Source organism: Schistocerca nitens, chromosome 3 (assembly GCF_023898315.1).
Source record: "Schistocerca nitens isolate TAMUIC-IGC-003100 chromosome 3, iqSchNite1.1, whole genome shotgun sequence".
In the NCBI taxonomy this organism is placed as follows: Eukaryota; Metazoa; Arthropoda; class Insecta; order Orthoptera; family Acrididae; genus Schistocerca; species Schistocerca nitens.
In genome coordinates this window covers 619,750,439-619,775,346 of record NC_064616.1, presented here as the reverse complement: position 1 = coordinate 619,775,346, position 24,908 = coordinate 619,750,439, and the positions used below count along the sequence as shown (strand labels likewise).

The following is a 24,908-nucleotide window of genomic DNA, read 5'->3' as shown; positions in this document are numbered from 1 at the left end:
TTGTCCATAAGATGTTCAGAAAATGTGGAATGACAGCTGTTACTTTTTAATGCTCTTCTGTGTTCTGCGTATCTGGTATTAAAGTTTCTGCTTGTCTGTCCTATGTAAACTGATTTGCAGTCCTGACATGTTAGTTGGTAAATACCAGATGTGTTGTTGTGTTTGTCTGTGCTTGTGTTGGTTGCCTTAGTTTTCTCTGTGTAAAGTTGTCTGTCCTGTAGGCTATTTTTAGCCCTTGTCTTTTGAGTATTTTGCCTATTCTGTGGGCTGCTTTGTTGTTGTAGGTGACAGTGAACCACTTGTTTGCTGTTGTGGGTGTTTCTTGTTAATGTGTGCTCATGAGTGTGTTATGTGTGTTTGTAAGTTGATGAGAAGGCTTCTGTTTTTTGAGTGTCCTTTTTAATTTTTTGGTTCAGTTTATCTATAGTGTTTGTATCATATCCATCCTCTACAGCTATTTGCCTGTCTGTAATTCACTGTTACAGTTGTTTTCAGTGAGTTGAGTGTTGTTCAGTCTGTGCAGCTTATATTGGACACCAGCTAGTTTGTGCGCAATTGGATGATTAGAATGTTTTTGAATGGCTGTGCTGGTGGTGGTCACTTTCCTGAATATGGAGAATTGGTGTTGGCTGTTGTGTCTCTATATTGTGAGGGCAAGAAAATGTAACATTTTGTCATTTTCAGTTTCTACGGTGAATTTTATTTTTCGGTAGACTTTGTTTATATCATTGTGGAGTTGTTGGATGTGACTGGGTGTTTAATCTAGAAGGCATATCATGTCATCTACATAATGATACCAATGTATTATCAAGTATTGTTTGGGTCTTACTACCATTTCAAATTTTTTATTTTCAATGTGATTGAGAAAAATGTTGGCTAGGAAACCATTGACTGGTGACCCCATTGGATCCCGTCTTCTTGTGGGTAGAACTCATTGTCAAATGAGAAACAGTTTTGCTCTGTGATTCATTTTAGAATGCTAGCTATTTCTTTTATAAGGGGTTTGGGAATTTCTGCTTGTTGTTCTAATTGTTTTCTGATGATGTTGATGGTTTCTGTGGTGGGGATCTTGGTGTACACGGATGTGACGTCAAATGATTTGAGTATGGTTGATGTGGGTATGTTGATGTCTTAGATTTTTTGTATCAGCCCTTCGATGTTGTGTATGCTTCTGTTATTTGTGTGTATGTAATGTTTCTGTAAGTATGTGTACATTTCTCTGGGTAAGTGATATGTGGGTGCACTTCTGAAATTGGCAACGGAATGTATCAGAATGCCCTCCTTGTGGAGCTTTAGTAAGCTGTTCAGTGTGGGTGCTTGGGGAGTCTTTCTTTTTTTCTTTCAGCCATTTTGCTTTCTGTTTTGTGAATATACGTGAGGGTTTTTGTTTTTAGAATTGTTTGTGTTTTTCTGGTATCTTTGTGTTGGGTTGCTGGTTAGCTTTGTTATGTTGTTGTCTTCCAGAAATTTTAAGGTTCTATCCATGTATTCATCCTGTTTTATTATTATCAGGTGCTGCTCTTGTTTGATCTCGTAATGAGTGCCACTTTGTTTTTAAGTTTGTTCTTTATTTTTCTGGAGGTTTTTTCTTCTTCAGTTTTTGTTCCTGTCAATATGTTGTTTTCGTTTTCCTTTATTGTGTATCTTATTTCTTCTACGACTAATTCTCTTGTCAGACCTGCAGTGAAGTTTGGGTTACTGTTTCCCTCTTCTTGTTTTCTGACATACTCACTTTATCTGATAAGATTCTCGATTATCTTGTGTGTAATGTGTGTGTTGACATAGTATTTTGCGCCTTTTTTTAGAAAATTTATTTCTTGGTTGGTTAGTTGTATGTCAGTAAGATTGACCAGACATTTGTAGAATGTGTGATTTGGTTGTTTTTTATTTTTATGTATAATGACTTCATTTTGTTTTAAAAGTGTGTTTAGTTTTTGTTGTTGTTTATTCCATTTTATTTTTATTTGTTTTTCTGTATTTTTATTTGTTTTTCTGTATTTTGTTTGACTGTATTCATGATATCATTAAATATTTCAGAGACTTTGGTGTGATTTCCTAGTTCCAGGTGAATTCTGAATAGTTCAACATTGAGTTCCTGCTTCAGTTTCGGCTTTGAAACAATAGTAAGATCCAAACAATACCGGATAATGTATTGGTATCATTATGTAGATGACATCATATGCCTTCTAGATTAAGCACCCAGTCACATCCCAACAATTCCACAGTGATATAAACGAAGTCCACCCAAAATTAAAATTCACCATAGAAACTGAAAATGACAAAATGTTAATTTTCCTTGACCTCACAACATACAGACACAACAATCACCACCAATTCTCCATATTCTGGAAAGAGACCACAACCAGCACAGCCATTCACAAACATTTTTATCATCCAATTGCGCACAAACTAGCCGGTTTCCAATATAAGCTGCACAAACTTAACAACACTCCACTTGCTGAAAACAACAATAACAGTGACTTACAGACAATCAATCAGACAAATAGCTGTAGAGAATGGATATGATACAAACACTGTGGATAAACTGAACCACAAAATTAAACAGGACACCCAACACACAAAAACAAAAGCCTTCTCATCAACTTACAAACACACAACACACTCATGAGCACACATGAACAAGAAACATCCACAACAACAAACAAGTGGTTCACTGTCACCTACAACAACAAAGCAGCCCACAGAATATGCAACATACTCAAAAAAACAAGGGCTAAAAATAGCCCACAGGACAGACAACGCAACACAGAGAAAACTAAGGACAATCAACACAAGCACAGACAAACACAACACCACATCTGGTATTTACCAACTAACATATTTGAGATGAAGAGAGAAATGTTCTATTACATACTTGTCATAATTTGTGGTGACATTGAAAAGAAAAATTACACACACTCTGCACAACTTCAAATAAAGTCAGCAAACCAGACATATGTTCATTAACTGTCAATGACTATCATTTAGCGTAAGTATGAAAGACAAACATAAATTTCAAAATAAGATATTCTAAATACCTAAAGTACTGAAAAGTGGAAACATATACACCAAATCTGCACACCACCTCATACAACAGAATCACCACTGGCATAAAAATGCCAGTAAACAGTAATTCATTGACAGCTAACGCCCACCTACTACAACCCAAAAAGGATCCACGACAGAAACTTAAAAAACATCAAAATGGACATACATAACATTTCTCACTCACACACACACTTACTTGAGGTTATAACCTAGGCCCAAAATTTCCTATATAGATTTTGCCTATGTTGAAAATGACATATGGAACTAGATATAGACATAAGGCTAAAATGGCTAGATAGCCACAGAACATGCGTAATGTAATATAAGGTAACATTGAATAAATTATTACTAAATTTTTAAGTTGTCTGAAACTGAGATTTCCAATAAAGTAGTAACTTCAAACTGATGATTCTGAGATATATCCCTGTTATTGTTTCTCATCCCCGGGACACCAAAAACTACTCCTTTCTTCTACTGAACTAAAAAAATTTCTCACCATCCATGTTTTGCACTTGGGAACATCAGCCGATCTGACTGAAGGAAACAAGCCAATTTGAATTCCACTGACTGTACTGCGAAGTTTACACGTTTGGGCACTGAAGTCGGTTGCATTTAGACTGCGCATGTACTGGTTTGAAAAGATCGGCCATCTCTGGCCGATGTTGGTCATAACCCCCCATATCCTTGCCATTGTGGCTGCAGCCTTATACAGAAAACTGAAGACCATTCATGCATATTCATTATATACAAATTTCTGCTCTCTTTCTTACCCTAACCTCTTCCCACTATAGAATATAATTTTTTTTTCTTAAAGCCAATAATTCCATGATTGCTGCCATTCACCAATTGGCAATCTCCCACAACTGAATTGATAAAACACTTTTGCCTTTAATGCTTCATTTCCATTAGTCAATCGTGTTACTTTTTGAAGTTGTTTGCACTCCCTTCTGTCACTTTATATCTCCACTACAACACACCTGGCTTATCACGCTTCTATTGGAAAAACTTTTCCTTTTCATCAATGGGAACTTCCAAGTTTTAAAACTGAGCAGCATTCCCTTCTTAATAGTTCTTTCAGCAACACTGCTCTGATTTCCTGCCATTATTGCAACTACTATTTTCTAAGGTTATTACAAATCGATGAAATACCCATGTCATTAAGTAAATTTTGAAGTGATTAGCTTCAATTACATTCTCCTGAAGAAGAAGATACCACAATTAGCCACTGGACTGAATTCGAAAAGTTTAATCTCTTCACATCATTAACAGGGTATATTCGCAGACAAGGAAAAAAATTTCCCAGATTTCCCAGTTAAAAATACACTTTTTCCGTGTTATTAAGTGACAGTATTTTTTCCCTCGGAACTGTAAAACTTATCAATCCTTTAAATGGTTATGTTTTTATACAAGGGCATAGAATTTCAAGGCACTTTAGATAACAAAACTCACGGAAAAAAACTCCTTTTGGAAAGATTTTTGATGTGCAGCAACATGTACGCTACATATTTTCGTATTACGAAAGCATAAATTCGAATTCCACCAAACATCGCATGTTACTTTCAGAACAATTGTAATTGAGACTGCGGTGTGCTTTTGTAAGCCAGTCATAGCCCATGTCACGTGATCCCGCCAGCTGATGACAGCGGATATTCAGACCACAGGACACGTGATGTAGCCAGCTAGTAGCAACATCACTGTTATGCAGTGCGGATACACAAACAGGAAAAGTTAATGTTTTAAATTAATATACATAGTGTTGCTACAAGAAAAGCACAGCTTTCACATATAATATTGGTCTCTAGGGTTAATAAGCTGCAAGAGAAGCTCAGCTTTCACATATGAGGTTGATATTTTTTCCACATGTTACACTTTAAGATATATCACACAAATGGGCCACTAAAATTTTTAGCTGAGTACAGTGACTTGTCCTCAAAGTTTTCCACAAATAAATTAGCTACCACAGAGGAGAGAGAGCTTCCCATAGCACTACATCAATTTGCTCTTAATAACGACATGAATGTCTGATCTTCTGGGCTCAAAATACTTCTTAATGGCTCGTCGTCGAATGCTCTGTGATTTAAGAAATTCATCGTACATTCTCGCACATAGTTCGACTTGTGTAAAAGGAACTTTACTATGCAAGTAACACTTTTCAAACCACCATTCGCAATATTTTCCCGCAACCTGTTAGAAATAGGTTCATTTCAGTAGTTGTCAGAGAGAGCCAGATAACAGGCGCCACCGCGCTTTGGCAGCTGCTATGGCGCAGGAAGCCCGTATGTTCGTACGTGTAAAATATTAAAAGGTCTTACATTACGTCATTAAAAAAAAAAAAAAATCAGAGGATACTCCAAGACCATCGGCATTTCGTGAACCATACTAAAATGGCACATTTAAAGTGCATACTTAAAGAGCACATTCGTATGTCCAGATTCGCAATGAAGTAGGCCTCGACCTGATATTAAGCTTTTCAATGTGGGTTTCAGGCTGTAAATTTTCTTGGAGTACCGGTACTGTATTAACTCATTTTTTATTCTTTATTATGGCATAATGCCATACGTGCTACAAGATGAAAACGTGCACTTGAAATGCACCGACCAATTGAAATTAGCCGATAGTGTGGAACTAAACACTTTGTTTCAAACACATTGACTGCCTCAGCATAAAAGATTAATGAAAACCAAACTTCTTTAGCAAACCGACAAAACTAACTTCATTGTTCTACAAGGCGATTAATGCATGGCTGTCAGAAAAGTGGAAATAAAATAAAATCTGAAACTAATAACATATATTAGCATTCCATAATTATGTGAATGTATTTTAATTCACTTGACAGCTCCCGGCCACAGAAATCGATTTTGTTTTCATTTGACGTGAGAGCAGTAAACAAAGAGGAAACAGCAAACTGACTAAATGAAACAAGGATCACGTGGACACTACACGCTTCCCCACTACAACTTAGACTGCTCTGCGCATCAGCCCCAGATCTACGATGTTTCCGAACCAGGACAATACTAAGATAGTGGCACCCCCTGCCACCCCCCCCCCCCCTCCCCCAAGCGTCTGAGATATGACATCAAAAATTTTTAAAAATCGAATTTTCAAACGTATACAGGGTGTTACAAAAAGGTACGGCCAAACTTTCAGGAAACATTCCTCACACACAAATAAAGAAAAGATGTTATGTGGACATGTGTCCTGAAATGCTTAATTTCCATGTTAGAGCTCATTTTAGTTTCGTCAGTATGTACTGTACTTCATCGATTCACCGCCAATTGGCCCAATTGAAGGAAGGTAATGTTGACTTCGGTGCTTGTGTTGACATGCGACTCATTGCTCTACAGTACTAGCATCAAGCACATCAGTACGTAGCATCAACAGGTTAGTGTTCATCACGAACGAGGTTTTGCAGTCAGTACAATGTTTACAAATGCGGAGTTGACAGATACCCATTTGATGTATGGATTAGCACGGGGCAATAGCCGTGGCGCGGTACGTTTGTATCGAGACAGATTTCCAGAACGAAGGTGTCCCGACAGGAAGACGTTCGAAGCAATTGATCGGTGTCTTAGGGAGCACGGAACATTCCAACTTATGACTCGTGACTGGGGAAGACCTAGAACGACGAGGACACCTGCAATGGACGAGGCAATTCTTCGTACAGTTGATGATAACCCTAATGTCAGCGTCAGAGAAGTTGCTGCTGTACAAGGTAACGTTGACCACGTCACTGTATGGAGAGTGCTACGGGAGAACCAGTTGTTTCCGTACCATGTACAGTGTGTGCAGGCACTATCAGCAGCTGATTGGCCTCCACGGGTACACTTCTGCGAATGGTTCATCCAACAATGTGTCAATCCCCATTTCAGTGCAAATGTTCTCTTTACGGATGAGGCTTCATTCCAACGTGATCAAATTGTAAATTTTCACAATCAACATGTGTGGGCTGATGAGAATCCGCACGCAATTGTACAATCACGTCATCAACACAGATTTTCTGTGAACGTTTGGGCAGGCATTGTTGGTGATGTCTTGACTGGGCCCCATGTTCTTCCACCTACACTCAATGGAGCACGTTATCATGATTTCATACGGGATACTCTACCTGTGCTGCTAGAACATGTGCCTTTACAAGTACAACACAACATGTGGTTCATGCACGATGGAGCTCCTGCACATTTCAGTTGAAGCGTTCGTACGCTTCTCAACAACAGATTCGGTGACCGATGGATTGGTAGAGGCGGACCAATTCCATGGCCTCCACGCTCTCCTGACCTCAACCCTCTTGACTTTCTTACGGTATATTGATAATTTTTATTTATGGACCGTCTGACAGCAACTGAATAAAACACAATTTTAGTGCCATACGCATTTCGCCTTTATTTTCTGCAAGGCATCATCAGTGGCCTGGAATATGTACATATGTTAGCTATTTTATTTACATTTTTGTAACTGTGCCTATAGGTTATAAACAGTTCTGGTGGTTGGTATTTCCTATTAAGTAGTAATGTTTTGAACTGTACTTACAGGTTGCGTAGACAGTTTCTTACGTATTACACTCCTTTTGCATTTTTGGTGTTGTTCTTCTTCCTATGAACGCCAATTTGCTGTTTCACATTCCACAGTACTATGCACTGAACGCTTGTTTTAATGCAATGTTTTGGTGTCTGTTGCCGACTGTCAAATGTTTTTGCCAATGATCGAATATTACTGCAAAACTTATGAGTGTAACTATTGAAGTATCTGTGGTCTGTTCATGTATGCATTTGTGTGTGTGTGTGTGTGTGTGTGTGTGTGTGTGTGTGTGTGTGTGTGTTTTTTTTTTTTTTTTTTTTTGGTGTGGTATTAATTTAATTTAATTTATTTTTGTTTTTGTCCTGTGTATGTGTTTTGGTGTGATATATATTTTTTTGTGCTGTGTGTGTGTGTCTGTCTGTATTTTGGTGTTATATATATATATATATGTGTGTTTTTTTATGTTATCATTTCCTTTATTAAGTGTAGTAGGGAGCCTGTGCTGATGTGTGTTTGTTCATTTATCACGTTTGTTTTCTGCTATCGCTTTCTGGATGTGGAAGTTTTCTTGCATTTGTATAAGATGTTTGTCATGGTTGCTTATTCTCATTATTTTCATTTCTTGTTCCATGTTTGTAGGATGATGGTTGTAGTGTTTTAAATGCTCTGCAAATGTGGAATGGTTTGTTTCATACTTCCAACACCTGATATGTTCTTTGTATCTTGTTTCAAAATTCCTGCATGTCATGCCTATGTATACTGCATCACAACTTTGACATTCAAGTTTATATATTCCTGAATGTTGGAATTTGTCCCTCTTGGTGGCTGGCTGGCTTAGGTGTGATTGAAGGGTTTGCCCAGGCTTATATGCTATTTTGAAGCCCTGTCTCTACGCAACTGAGGAAGACAGGACTACAAAAGTTGGGGGGGGGGGGGGGGGGGAAACTCTTGACCTTCATTTATGGGGGCATTTGAAAGCTCTTGTCTACGGAACCCCGGTACCAAATGTAGAGACTCTTCGTGCTTGTATTGTGGACAGCTGTGATACAATACGGCATTCTCCAGGGCTGCATCAGCGAAGCAAGGATTCCATGCGATGGAGGGTGGATGCATGTATCCTCGCTAACGGGGGACATTTTGAACATTTCCTGTAACAAAGTGTTTGAAGTCACGCTGGTACGTTCTGTTGCTGTGTGTTTACATTCCACGATTAATGTGATTTGAAGAGAAGTAATAAAATGAGCTCCTGCATGGAAAGTAAGCGTTTCCAGACACATGTCCACATAACATATTTTCTTTGTTTGTGTGTGAGGAATGTTTCCTGAAAGTTTGGCCATACCTTTTTGTAACACCCTCTATTCATTTTGTAGCGCACATCATTCTGAAGAGAGTGATACATAAAACACAGATGTTCGAGGAAATGTAAGACATGTTATTTGGTCTTACGTGTGCCACAGTGCAGTGCCACTGCTCTTCCCACAGAATTCTTTTATCACACGTCACTGTATTTCACTCTGTGGAATTGAAAAGTGTATTTTACTGGATGGCATCCAACTATATTCAGGACAGTGGAAATTAAAATGTCCTGTGGTGCCTCTCCTGCTCCCAGTCGCTCGGTTTGACATCCTGACCATCTTTAAAAAAGAAAAAACCTCACAATTAATAATGGATGGGATAATTTGTAATCGGGAGGACAAGAACTCCTCAGAAAATTTGTACTCTTTATTGCCTGTTAGCTAATAACTTCCTGTTTTGGGTGACATGAAATTAAATATAGGATACATAAAACCAATAAAGACAAGAGACAAGCAATACAGTACACATTTCTTCAATCCTTAGCGCCTAGCATTGTTTTCACTCTAATCTTGCTACAGCTTTACATGGCAAGCTTTCCTTTCTGCGAAAGAATCTATTACCTCACCACGGTTCGTCAAACGTTTTGCTACATGAAAAATCGAAATATCGTTATCTAATACTGCGTAAGCTGTTAATACAAATAGTACCCAAGACTGGCGTGGTTTCTTGATCTGATTACATCTATTTTGTCACTGTCTGCTAGATAAAACAAAATAGGCCTTTCTAACACTGCAGAAATTTTAACACGCACCAAATAAACGATACTGTTTTGGCACAAATGGTCATTTTTATAACACGACAGAATATAATTCACGAAGACCAACAAAAACTGCCTATTAGGCCTACTACAAGCAAAAAGCTTTCTGTTAGAAAACAGTTTCACATTTCATTCATACGGTCCAGTTTCTCGAGCACGAGATCAAAAAGTAGTAGTATGAGATATTTATATAAATTTGGAATCGTCATCCCTAATTTGTGTGATGTCCCCGTTTCTTCGCCTTCCTAGTTCTAATAAACAATCTTGTCGTAACTAATTCTGGAACTATTCCTGCCTTTGTCAAACCTTATTCGCCGGTTAACTTCACTAACCCTGCCAGAATCACTGGTTTAGTTGTCCCTGATTATTCTCCAATTAGGCGTTGTTATGTTCGTACAAACCATTTTCCGCGCTACTTCCAGAATAGAACTTAAGCGGCTGCTAGATGGGGACTGTACAACTGGCCCTTACTAGTGTAGCGATCTGACCAAAAATTTTCTGACAAAATTTCATTTTCCTGGATACACCGAGAAGATAATACGTAATCTTCCTTACCTGTTATTCCTGTTAGTCGTTTATTTCCACTCTGGTAGTCTGAATCTATGGATATCCCTAGTAATTATAACAATGCTGATCATTCACAAACCCAACCAACAACATAATCAGACAGTGATTGGCGTTCACTCATTCGGCTTTACTCCGCTCCTCTTGTATAGCCCATTCCCCTTCTGCCTGCAGGAAAGTTTATTTCTAGATGCAGCAAGGATTCCCCTGACAGAGACGTCACGTACACCTCTGCTCCCAAGATATGAATCATCACACTACTATACACCGAAAGTAGCTGTTTGGAAATCAAGTTTCTTGAGTACAAAACTAAAAGAATACTGAATCAGTATTGTGACTGCTCATTCGTCTTTCTTAAATTTTTAATTTTCAGAAAGTTGGACTATTACATTTAAGTATGTCCAGTTGCACATAAATTTCAAATTCTACCAGGTAAGGCGAAATTCTTCATTAAATCTTCAAAAAGAGCATGTATTTATCCACAGAACAAACACTAAAGACTGTGGTACACTCACTTTAATTACAGAAAGAATGACAATTTATTAAAATCTAGTATTAGATTTGACAAGAATTTTTGCTAAAAATTGACTAATACCTGAATAGGTACAGGTATTCTAGGAAAAAGGGTTGAAAACCACTCCAGTTTTGTCAGGAATGCTCTGAGCATGTCACCAATAGTCATAACTTGGCCACCACCAGCTTTGACATCCATTTCCTGAAAACATACAACACGCAACATTATTTGGCTTTCCTTGAGAAGACAACAAAAGTGAAAGTATCATTTAAAAATGGTTGTTTCACTTTGTAAGTGAGAAACAGGTTATTTCAAAGGTGTAAGTTAGGACCTCAGCTTCTAACAAGGAATACAGTTATCTAGCATATGGAATTTTACAGCTGTTTCACAAGATTAAAGTAGAAAATGAAAGTGAAAATCTGTCCCTCTAAAAGCGAAATGCTTGAGTTCAGAACCGCTTTACGCAATTGATATGATTCATTCATAGATGAAGCTAGACATGAATATTACCTGCTAGAAGTCTGAGGTGTAGTTTTGGGAGACTTGTATATGCATATATGTTACATAGCTTTCAAGTCAGTTATATTAACATACATTTTATTCATTCATGTTTTTCTTGTTGAAGTACTTGAGAAAATCTGTACCATCAAGCAATGAAATAAACTGAGTGAGAAGAAAGAAATATATGAAACAATGCAAATAAGCTACCAAAGTATACTGTACAAAATTGCTAGTAAGTGACTGGAACTCCAAAAAATATTCAATTATGTGTCCCTTAACATGTCTTAAAGGTGATCATGATCATAAGCAATTGACTAAATGAATATTTTATTTGCCAGATAGTTATATAGTTTCAACAAATTTAACTGGTGACTGATATGTAACACACAAGTACACCATAATCAACTCAACTGTTTATATTTCTAAAGATTCATCAAGAACAATATACAACTTAGTACTTGCAGTTAAACAAGGTTTGAAGCACAAAAGTTGCACTCCGTAATTCTTAGGATGAAGCTGGACTTCGGTCCTGTTGGAACATGGAATTTGTTATTACATTAAATGCAGATAACATGAAAACATACAAGACAAGAAATGAAGACAGGTAAGACAAAAAACTTAAGAATCACTATTAAACTTATAATACATCTTGCAACATTTGCTTCATATCAGGAAGATACATTTACTAACCACATTATCAAAAAAGGACATTCAAAAACACACAACTGATGAAAAAGATCTGTGCATTAATACTGTAAAAATAACATGTCACAAGAAGAATACACAAAAACACTCCCTAAAGGCAGTTCAATGAAATCTGCTGCTTGTTTAAAGCTCACAAGCATTACAAAAGAAAACATCTTCTACCATATTTACATCTTCCTAAAGACAAGTTTCTAAAAAAAAATGTTAATAGACTGGAAGTCACTAAAAAGTACTAAATTAATCATGTAAACTGTCACTACATTTACAAAATATGGAATAAAGAATACAAAACCTATTAAAGGACCCAACAAGCATCTATAAGTTAACATGAAGCAAGTATGCTGCATGTGAGTCGAAGTGTATGGATCACTATGTTTACATGAGGCTCCCGAAACCGAATTTCATAAACAGATTTCCCATTATCGTTTCTGGTTTGTCACAGCACAATACTGATTCTGGAAATGCAGTTCTAACTGCTGGACATCCTCTTCCAGATTTGATTTTTTCCTCCCATGTAAATGCACAACCATTTTGAAATGTGCTTGAGTCAGCAAATTATATCTTGTTTTCAAAATTTTTTGGTTAATTTGGATGGAGTGACTTTTTGTGCAGTGATGGAAACATGTAAACACTGATCTGAGCATGAAGTTATCTACCTCCAATATTTAACTGAAGGGAAAAACAGCCATTGCGCTGACTAAATCAAAAACTGGAAAAACTGATTTCCAGAGGTCATGTACGCAAAACAGCTGATGAATGTAAAATCAATGCATTAACATGTAAACGCGGCAGTGAAAAATGGTTTCTGAAATTCAGTTTCTGTCTTCCAGAAGCTGCCTTTCATGTAAACTTGGTCAACATAAACCTATATCAACAGCCCTAATAAAATGTTATAGATTATGAATTCAGAAAAAGGCAACAAACTTTGAAAATAATCATGATGGCGTGTACAAGGTGATTCAATAAACTCATGATCACTAATAGTTTCTGTGGGAATGAGGTAGTGAGGTGCTCTAGTCTATGTTTTGGAACACAATGTGCCTCCACTTCTGTGACCCACCTGTCAGTCAGGCGACAAGAGCAGTAAGAGTTTTCTTATTCCTTCCACAGCATGCATATGGATGCAATCATTGGACACACAGAGAATACTTCAAAATTTCTTATTTCATGGTCACACTTTTTATACAACTGATGCATCACAATCTTTATGCAAAGAGAGAAAACATTTTTAGCTACACTCTGAGTACATATTATGCTGTTCTATGGTAACTTTTTATTGAATCACCCTGTGTGTGTGTGTGTGTGTGTGTGTGTGTGTGTGTGTGTGTGTAAAAAAAAAAAAAAAGAGCAATTCATTAACAGTCTGAGAGATTGCAGTGAAGTACATTAAAATTCCTGGCAAATTCCACTTCTTGTATTCCTACTTAAGTTGTACAGTTAAATCACAAAATGTCACATCAGAGTAGTTCTGTGTGTTTTTATGTCTTCTCTGCAAGGTGTCTATACCTAAACAAAGAAGTAGTAGTAGTAGTAGTAGTAGTAGCAGCAGCAGCAGCAGCAGCAGCAGTAATACTAGTAGTACACAACCAACAGCCTTTTTGACAACAGAAAATCATCTGCAATTTACAAACCTTTCAGAGACCCAAGGATATGGTATGAGGTATCGCATTTGCACTGTATGTGAAACATATGGAAAAAATCCATTGTTGTTTCCTTATCAGACATGTGTAACAGTGGGTATAGAACATTTAATTCTTTATGAGAAGCAATATAATGAGACTTGGCAGATTTTACTTTTTGAGCAACACATTATGTTATGCTTTTCCAACAACACACAGCATTTGCTGTCTTATTTATTAAATACTCACCAGGTCTAAAAAATGGTGGGAGTTACAACTGTAATATACCAGTTCTCATCTACCAAGTTTGACTGCATCACAGCCACCAGAAAATGACCTGTGCTGCATGCATGCTCATGATTTTAACAATGAGTAATTACCAAACTACATACAAAATCTACACAGATTTTTTCATTGATTCCAAAGCTTTCCCAATTAACAACTGAATATCTGAACAAAGCAGGCACTGTCAAGTAATTTCGTGTATCGCTAACTGAAGCTAACAAACAGGTACATGCTGACAGCAAAGTCACAACATTTCCACTGAAGAAGTTTTCACAAGTGTACTGATTTCTTCAGAGCAAAAGACAATAGGAGTTTTGCTGTCCTGTTGGTTTTTAAGAAGCCCTGATTACATTCAGTTGACAGGTGTTTCAGTTGTTTGGAATCCTGTATTAGATTCACCATTCTGACAGAGAGGTCTACTAACTAAACAACATTTTGGCTTTCATCATATCTTCAAACTTTTTGTAAACCTCTGACAAGCTCTCCTATGCAAAGCAGTTCTAATTTACAGTGAATTCGTCTTACATCTGAAAGTAGCTTCCAGGCAAAGAATTTTCTTACAGTATCATCTCTGACCTCACAAATTATTAATGTTAATAAAAAAATTTAAAAAAAAATCACATGACAAGGTAAGAAACTAAATTTTGTTTACAGACCATCTTAAAATAATAATCATGTCTTCACTAAATGCACTGTACCTTTCTGACCTAGATGTTTCACTAATTTTATACCATACCTGGGATCTCATTTACTAAAATTGGTCTTAGTCTCGTCTGGTCACATGTAATAAACCCAGAATGAGTATATCTATATTTAAATCTGGAATTGAATATAAATCCAGTGGAACTACATATGGTCAATGAAACAGTAACCATATTTAATAGTTCCTTAAGCATTACATTTTAATGGGATCATTGGTATTTTGTAATTATGGTCCCATCATTTTAGTGGGTCATTTCCACACTCTAGTATTAAATACCCACGACTTCCACTTGAACATATGAAGTGTTATTGGATATATAAAATCAGGTTTTCACGAGAACATACATACCATAAAAAATTTGGAGTTAATTAGGTAAAAATACTGGCAAGAGAATCTTTCTCGGATGCTTGGAAAACAAAACACCAACTGACCAAAAGAAGGGTCTAAAGTTGGTACAAAATAAACAATGAAGAATAGCACACCAAAGTATTTTATCTGCTACCAATGGCTTTTTTTGTGTGGTGAAATTTTCACACACCCTCATATCTATATGCACTAAGCTCAAAGGAGGATCTACCACAGTACTACATTCAGTTTAGCATAAAATCACTTTTTGTAAATTAAAAAGTAAGTTTTAAAATGAACTTGTAACTACTATGCCTGGTATTTGTTTCATTAAATTTCTAAATGCCTGTAATATCCTAATGCACTGTGTTCGTGGGCTGTGCATCTGCAGTACTGAAGTTAAGTAATGCTTCTTAACTGACCCTTGGAAACTATGCCTAGTCTTTTCCTTCCGTGACTGCACAAATGATACAGTAATATTAAGGTTTGTGAATAAAAACTCCCAAAACTACATCACAGATATAAATACAATCAGAACTTTACTTACCCCATATATTGAGACTTTTTTACAGTATGTATAAAGAAATAGCTAACTCTGAAGGAAAAAGTACTATCAATCACTATGATTGCAACAAAATGTAAAAGAATACTTTTACACTCAGGAAAGTAAATTTACATTGCTTAAAATATGATCTTAAAATTAACTGTGTTTTGCCTGGTGAAGCCATTACAATCAGGTGTCACTACAAATCTTAAATGCCACAAAACAATGATAACTGCAATTTCAGAGTAATATCTGAAATGTTTGTATTAATGTCTGTCACTTGGAAAACATACCTCTGGATCTTCCAAATAAGGGTCATACCAGTCCCACAAATCTTGTGGAGGCTGAGTATACCTAAAAATTGCCATATAAATATGAGTCAGTCATGAAAATAAAAATCTGTTTTGAGTAAATTATTTACTTTGTATCCTTAAAAATACTTTTTACTTCCTCAAAGGTGGGAACAGGTAGGGACAGTTGAGGAAATGATATTTTTTTCCATAAGTCTAACTGAAGACACACAATTGTCGGTTAAATCAACATGCAAGCTTCTGTATAATGATAAAATTGAGTTCTCCCTGCCATACATCAACTTCTTTTCCTTCATTTAATTCTTAACTGTTTAGAGTTTCAATTACCATTTATATATCTAATTTCTTGACTTTTATTTTCTGTTTAATATACTGTTCAGAGGCTCCAAGATCTGTGAACTACTTTCTGTTTATGGAGCTTCTTATCCTAATTTTGGCAAAGACACTCCTAAAGATAAAACGGAACAAACGCAAATGGGTATCAATAGGGAACGACTGCGAGCACAGAAACTAGGAGATCCACTTGATTGAAATATCAAAAATAATATGATCATCATATCTGAAAATTTAACCAGAAAAATAAAATACAACAAAAAGCAGTGGTTTTGGGTAATTTCTGTTAAGTGAGGAAAGTAGCTTTTGTTAGTTTTAAACTATATTATATGTTAAATGTACAACTGCACTAAAGTTGTCAATGGCTAGCTAAAGATCTACAGCTGAGGGTGACAACAGTAAACAGTGTGTGGGTATGAGATTGATATCACCTGCATACCAATTTCATTGCAACTGCATAGCTGCATTTCAGATAAATATGCTCAGGAAGTATTCAAAAGTTGTGTGTATTGCAATGCGCAAAACTGTAATTTTTATCTGGAGAATAAACTTTTTTTCCTCTAGATGTAACTTCTCCATGAACACACATTCAAATACCAGGACTGTGATGTGTGAAATGTTTGAGAGTTAGCCGTTAAAAAATATCTACTGTATCTGTGCTAAAGCCTGTATGAGAAAACTTATCTCAGCAGCACCTCCATGATAGCAACAATCAACAGTATTAGCTGCTTCCTTCACAGCAGCATGCTGTACTGTCTATCTACTTTGTTTTATGAAACAAATAAGTAAACCATTATAGATCCACTGTTTTGAAAAGAATGTGAGTGATGAGTTGACCCTCATCTTGTGCAATGTAGTACCCTGGCACAGGAGTAACCGAGAAATCATCACAACAAATCCAAAGAAAATTAACCCAAACATGTCTCTTTCCAAGATAAAACTTCTTTGCACTTAAACTTCACATAAAAAACTACAAGAGAATACAATGTTCCTATCAGTATTGAAGTGAAATGCACTTGGGTACATTGACCACAAGCAGACGTAAGTTACACTATTTGGAGTATGGCAATGTAATGATTTTGCTAAATTATTATCCCATTTTGAGTATTACATTTGCTCTTACAGTTACCTACAGCTTACGTTCTGCCAAGATTTTCCAAACAGCTTTCATACACACTTCTTTTTGTATATTCACACTGTATGCTATATTTGTGTTCCCATTGAGTCCATCAGTTCAGAGCTTTGCGTGTCCATCTTACATGCTATTCAATCACACACAAAATAAACAATTAACACCTTTATATCATGCAACATTTTCATTTTCTTTGCAGGGAGTGAAGGGGACAGTGTCAAATTTTTTTATGTTGTGTAAAAAAATGAAAATGTACATTAAGTATTGGTACAAGCTTGGTTAGAATCACAATTCTGGAGAAATTAAAAGTACAGGCAAGTAGACTTCAGGAAGGAAAAGGATGAGGGAGGGAGAATTGAGCGATATTAACTCTCCACTATTTAACACATTTTGTAGTAAGGCCCAATGCCTATGTGCGGCTGTTAATTACTCTTCAATTTAATATTAGCTACAATAAGAATGTGAAAGCTACATATCAAGTTGCTAAGGAGCAATATTTTGCATACAAAAAAACATACTGTGCCGACACATTTGTTTGTGATTATATAAATTGCTTGTTAATTAAGTAATTCCACAAAATAAAACTATTTGGCCACATTTCCTAAAGAAAATGAAACTTACCTTATGTACATAAACCCCAGGCCTCGAATATAAGGTGAATCTGGATGGGTTAAGAGACCATTCACTTGTTTCCTTGTTAACTTTAGCGTAAACAGCTTATATAGCAAACAATAAGCTGTTGAGACAATACCACCTGCACCAACTCCACGAACCTATTAAAACACAGACTTACGTCATTTTACTATTTAATAAATAATTTACTCAAACAATGGTGATTTATAGTAGTCTTGAGATACACTTTGTTTACAATGAGAAGAACGAAGGCATTCTAATCGTAAGTAGATAGAAGTTGAGAAACTATGACCCTTTCATGTTTTGCATCCAACTACTACCAAACTCAGGTATCTAACACAGAACATAGTGTATGTAGCCTTTGTGAAGTGACTGTTATGTTGTGTATTAAAGCAATACATCCCTTGATGAGTGATGAAGCAGTTCTGGCCCATCAGGGGCAATGTCAGATACTCCTTCAAACTCCTTGGAGAAGAGCAAGGATAGTACATTATGGAGTGGAACAAGAAAAATATTTAATAATGTCGCTGAATATTGCGATCAGGAGAGCAAAAATACAGAGCTGCGACACCCTCTCTCTCAGCTAACAAAATGAACAGTGACATACACAGTGGCAAGCTTCAGTTCTGTGAAAAGAATTAATAGATTTTGTAAAGATAATTCTGGGAACTCACCAGACACTTCCAGGAAAAAAAGAGGTAAATTTCAGTTCAAATTTTTTAGTTCAACAGTGCTTTTAAATTCCTTTCCCTGGTCTGAATTACTTTAAAGTGGTCATTTTGTCTGTGTGTGTAAAATATTTTTTTTTTTCATTTAGTAGATGTTTAAAGATGCAATATGAAAGTCGACTTTTTAGAAACCTCCATATAACGTAGTGGTTAAAATACTTGGCTGGTATGCGGAAGGTAGCTGGTATGAGTCCTGCCACATGTCAATTTCTTTTTGTCTTGTAATAGAAATGACTATCTTCATTATTTTTATTCAATTAATTATTGTTGCATAGAGTGATGCCTGGTACTGTACCCTAAACTACAGTTTAGGTGGTTTAAAAAAGTCAATCTTTCCCCTGGGGACACCTCATTATTATTCGCAACTATAGATTCTGCATAGAATACAGTCCTCCTTTCTGACAGTTTTTAAAATTCTCTTTCACCGAGACCGTAGCTTACTGGGGCAAAATCCAGTTGGATAACTTTGACAGTGGTGTCTTGAGACAAACAATTGAAAATTTCTACTTGGTGCAGAAGATTACTCACAGTCTGCAGAAACTTCGAGCAATACTTGAGGAAAAGATCGGCTGCAGAATATTTGTTGTCCTTGGGATTCACATGGAAAGATGTCTTTACTGCAAGAGCATAGAGACATTATTAACTGACACTCACGTTTCATTGTAGAAAATAATCAAATATATTAGGAAAGCAGCCACAGAAACATTCTATCTCTGGATGAAACTTGGATGGACAGCAGTGTGACGGTTGGTAAATGTTGGCAGAATGATGATGATGTCAGTGTTATGGGATAAGGAACATCCTTTAAAAATATTTATTATTGAAAGTGTTGGATCGAGGAGGTACAACTAAAATTCTGGGCTAAATCCATGAAAGGTGGTTAGCAAATATGGTTGTCCCAAGCCTTCCTCCTAAGTCAGTCACTGTGATGGACAATACTCCATACCATAACAGGCACAGTCTGATACTAAAGTGAGGATGTTGGAATGGCTGCAGAAGATGTATGTTGCCTGTAATGAGAGCATGAGTAAGCAGGCTCTCATTCCTATAATTCAACAACACAGACCTACTGAAAAGAAAAAGGTAGTAATTGATGAAATTGCAAAAGAAAAAGGCCTCACTGTTGTCTGCTTAACACACAAAAATTGTGATACGAGTGTGATAAAAGTGGCATGGGAAAAAGTAAAATTTCAGGTGCCATGCCCAAAGTCAAATTGTCAAAGATTGCAAGTGAGTCTCTTCTGTCAGTAAGTGCTCGTAAGTGGGAAGGGTACTGCAAGAAGGTTCAACAACTGGGTCCGCAGCTCGTGGTCTCACGGTAGCGTTCTCGCTTCCCGAGCACGGGGTCCCGGGTTCGATTCCTGGCGGGGTCAGGGATTTTCTCTGCCTCGTGATGACTGGGTGTTGTGTGTTGTCCTTAGGTTAGTTAGGTTTAAGTAGTTCTAAGTTCTAGGGGACTGATGACCATAGCTGTTAAGTCCCATAGTGCTCAGAGCCATTTGAACCAATTTTTTTTCAACAACTGGAAGAAGATTATGGGAGGTGCAATGGTGTCATTGCACTTGTAATAGACGAAAGCATTATTAATACTGCAGTAACAAAGATATTGAACCATGCACAGATCAGGAATTTTATGAGACTGACTCTTAAATGATTTAAGTGCACATCGAATTCAGCATTACATATGTGAATAAATGTACAAAATTTTCCTCGTTCTCTTCTAATTGGCACAGTATAATTTTTACTACTGGTTTTTTTCAATTTTGAATTGCCTATGAGAACACAGGCTTTTGAAATGAGGTAATATAGAAGAATGCTGAAGATTTGAAGGCTAGATCATGTAACTAATGAGGAGGTACTGAACAGAACTGGGAAGACAAGAAATTTGTGGCACAACTTGACTTAAAAGATGGGATGAGCTTTTAGGACACATTATGAGACATCAAGGGATCACCAGTTTAGTGTGGGAGGGTAGAATGTGTGTGTGTGTGTGGGCGGGCGTGCAGGTTGGGGGTGGGGGAGGTAAAAATCATACAGGAAGACCAAGAGACGAATAGATTATGCAGATTCAGAAGAACAAAGACTGTAATAGTTATTTGGAGATGAAGAGCTTTGCACAGTGTAGAGTAGCATGGAAAGCTGCATCAAACTAGTCTTTGTACTGAAGACGACGACAACAACACGCCACTTGGAGCACAAATTATATGCGAGTGCACGTATGTTGCTATAACTGCATGATGTTAGCATAGCTTGTCCACCTCGCATTGCCTCTCACCCTTCAAGAACCTCTGCACTGGGTGTTGGTGAGTATTGTGAGCAGACTGTACAGTGTCTGCCTTTCCTTGAAACATACAATGTCAGTAAAGCAAAACACAATAGAAATTAACTGAGTTGTAAATGTGTCTCGCATGTGTTTGACTGTGACAGCATTGCAACTATATTATTTATTGGTTCCAGTTGATTCAATGAAAAATATGAATCTTAAGAGAAATGAAGAATAAATTAAAACTACAAATTATTATCTTCTAATTAATTGATGTTATTGACAACTCTATGGCTTTAATCATTAGATGCTAACATGTTTACTGCTCAATCATTACAGCACAGTCTTCTAATGAAATATTTATAGAAAGAATAATATGTGATGACATTCAACAAAAAATCTCAACAAGTGCATGAAATGATTTGTGATTGTGGTGGTGGTGGTGGTGGTAGGAATGTACTGTTTCAAAACACTACCGTAAAATTAAGGTTTCATAGATATAACTCATTCACATCATGTACAAAGATGAAGTTTCACAATTTCTGAACAGATGTCACCATCACCAAACTTATGGTTTAACATACAGCTTCCAAAAAGACTATTTTTTTGGAGAGGCATGTAACTTATGTCCTCCATTTTTCTTATCCTTGTCCCACTGCTTCATAAATTTTGGATTAAATCTTAATTGGTTAATCTTGCAATCACTCATTTCTTTGAGGCTGTGCAGTAACTACGAAGTGTTATTTTTAACAGTGGAATCAATGTCAATATTACTAGAAAGGGTGCATAAAATAATGGTCATTATTTGACGGTCCTCAACTTTTCTGGAGGATTTTAATGTTAAGTACAGGGTGTATACGGGGACAAGGAACAAAAATTCCCGGATTATCCCTGGATTTCCCCCGGATATCCCGTTTAAAAAATATGCTTTTTCCCGGGCGAAAATACACTTTTTCTGTGCTAAGTGACAGTAGGTTTTCCGTAGATTTTCCCTCAGAACTGTAAAACTTATCAATCCTTCGAATGGTTACCGTTTTATACAATCGTGTAGAACTTCCCGGGGAAAAAAAAAAGACGGGGGGAGAGAAGTTTTGGAGAGACTTTTAATTAAAAAAGGAGAGAAGTTTTGGAAAGATCTTTGATTTGCAGCAACATATACGCTGCATATTTTCGTATTACGAAAGTATAAATTTGAATTGCACCAAACACAATGTGTTAGTTTCCGGAGCGTTGAAACCAAGGTTGCGATGTCCTTTTGTAAGCCAGTCATTCTCAAGCCACGAGATCTCGCCAGCCAATGACAGCAGCTATTCAGAGCATAGGACACGTGTTATAGTCAGCCAATAGCGAGATCACTGGTTACATAGCGCGAACACACAAGAGGAAAAGTTAATGGTTTACATTAATGTACACAGTACCATATATCTACAAGAAAAGCTAAGCTTTCGCATATAATATTGGTCTCTCAGATTAACACGCTACAACAGAAGCTAAGCTTTCACATGAAATATTGATCTTTTTTTGTGTGTGTTATACTTTACAATACATCACACAAATGTGTCAGTAAATTTAAAATTATGACATAAATGTCTCGGTTCGAAATTCTTGTAAGTGGCTGGTCCTCAAACTGTTCAGTTGCAAACGCTCTGTGATTTAGAACTCCATCCCACTTTCTCACACGTAACATAATTCATCTTGCGTAAAAGTAAATTTACTTTGAAATTAACGCTTTTCTAACCACCGTTCACAATACTATCCAGAGACTGTTAGAAATAGGTTCGATTTACCAGTTGCCAGAGAGCGCCAGAAAACAGGCATTATTGTGCGTGTGCAACTGCAGTGGTGTAGGAAGCCTGCATGTTCGTGTGTATAAAGCACTAAGAGAGCTTACATTACACCATAAAAGAAACAGGGCATCGGAGGATACTCCAAAGAGCACCAGAATTTTGTAAACCATACTAAAATGCATAATTCGGCTTGAAGTACAAATTGTCTTTTTACAGATTCACAATGAAGTAGGTCCCATCTGATATTAAGCTTTTCAGCGTGGTTTTTGGGATGTAAATTTTCTTGGAGTACCAGTACTCTATGATCTCATTTTTGGTTCTTTATTATGGCATAATGCCATACATGGCAGAAAATGATAACGTGCACTTGGACTTGCACTTTAAATTCAGCGAACAGTTGGAACTAGCCAATACTGTAGAATGAAACACTTCATTTCAAATAAAATGATTGCCTCAGCGAAAAGATTAATAAAGCCAAATTTCTTTAGCAAACTTGCCAAAATAAATTCATTGTTCTGCAAGGCAAATAATGCTTGACCGCTACTAACTTGGAAATAAAATAATATCAGAAAACTGAAACTAATAATATATTTTTGCCCTCCGTAATTATGTGAATGTATTTTAATTCACTTGATAGTTCCTGGCCACAGAAATCCATTTTGTTTTCATTTGACGTGGGAGCTGTACATGAAGAGAAGCAGCAAAATCACTTAACGTAAACACAGCTCACATGGAGACTAACCCCCTCCCCACTACAACTCAGACAACTCTGTGCATGCGCGAATCTAGCAGCTAGGGCGCGCGAGAAAAATTTTTCTCGTTTGCATCTGGATGCTTGCTGCTACTGCCGATACAGCTAACAGCCAAACTTCAAGGAGCGGGAAGCGGGAGAAGGTACTGCTTATACGCGAGTCAACTGCGCATGCGCAACAGCCTGCTGGCAACTGGTCAAACGAACTTAATGTGAACAGTTGTGACAACATGCTCATTGCAAGCAGTTTATTGTTATGAAGAATTACATAGTCTTCACCCTATGGCCTTTGACAAATTTTTTCTATTTGCAAACGCTTGTGCGTGCACGGTGTTTTGTTGTTGTAAATTGCGCATTTCCTTTGCCACTAAAGTTTTATTTTTTTTTCCCCCTCTCTATATTTTATTGCTGCAGTATCATTCTCCTGTAGCAGGATACAGTAACATTCTTTGCTAGAGAATCAATTCTTAAAAGTCAAAATTACAAAAATTTAACTGAAAGCTAAAACAATGAAAAATTCTCGGGATTCCGAAAAATTCCCGGGTTTTCCCCGTTTTCTCCCGGATGAGAAAGTTCCCGGGTTTTTCCCTTATTTCCTCGTTGTCCCGGGTCGTATACACCCTGTAAGTAATAAATCATCAGATCAAATGAGGTATTAAAGCTTATTTTTGTCTCTGTTCATTAATTCTAGGAATTCTGATTGTAATGCCCAGTATATACACAACGTTCTTACAATTTTTCTTATCTTCACTACAGAGAGGAACGATTACATTTTTATTAATGTTTTTTCTGACACTGTTCTATGAACTCTTATGAATAAATTTGCTTACATGTCCACTCTACAATCACATTTTATTTATTTTTATGTGGTCTAGTCACATTAATGTGACAACTGTCTGTGTTCGGCATTAAAGTGCAACAACCACTCACAGACGGTAGGTGGCAGCATTAGCAGTGGATGGTACATAAAGAGCATCAGGGGGATGCAGAAAAAAGTGGAATCATTGTAAAGCGGAAATGGAGCAATTTATCTGATGCCCAAATGAACATGATCACTGGCTTTTGGGGCAAGGGCGGAAGCATTTTCTAAATGGCCAAGTTTGTAAACTGTTTGCATGCCGTTGTGGTTAAAGTACATGGCGCAATCCAAAACCAACACTGACGCAACTGTGGTGCACCAGGAGTCATAGATGACAGGGGTGAACAAAAATTGCAGAGATGTGTACCAGCAAACAGATGTTCAACTGTTGAGCAACTAGCCACCCAGATGAACCATGGTGATACCAACAGTATCTCCTCAATGACTGTAAGTGAATGTTGCTGTGTACAGGCCTCCGCAGCAGGTGCCCGGCTCATGCACCCTAACTCACTGCTGTTCATCAGTGACAAAGGCACATCATCAATACCACAATTGGGACTAGTGGCAAAAGGTGGCCTTTTCAGATGAATCATGTTGTATGCTCCATCGGACAGATGGCTGTTGGTGTGTATAGTGTGAAACGTCGAAGTTTTCA

At 37.0% G+C, this 24,908-nt stretch overlaps 1 protein-coding gene across 4 annotated transcripts in view; it reads right to left on the bottom strand.

Annotated features, from left to right (window-relative positions):
* The window catches only part of LOC126248556 (pre-mRNA-splicing factor 38B-like), a 109,324-nt gene that overhangs the window by 42,990 nt on the left and 41,426 nt on the right, over positions 1 to 24,908 (bottom strand). For all 4 annotated transcript variants that reach the window (XR_007545506.1, XM_049949642.1, XM_049949643.1 and 1 more), the window contains exons 4-6: positions 17,854 to 18,005; positions 15,750 to 15,810; positions 10,836 to 10,955 (exon numbers count right to left, since the gene is read on the bottom strand). Coding sequence is in view for 3 of the 4 variants with exons in the window: in XM_049949642.1 (XP_049805599.1) it covers positions 10,836 to 10,955; positions 15,750 to 15,810; positions 17,854 to 18,005 (333 nt within the window). In the remaining variant the exon portion in view is untranslated. The remainder of the gene's footprint in view (positions 1 to 10,835; positions 10,956 to 15,749; positions 15,811 to 17,853; positions 18,006 to 24,908) is intronic.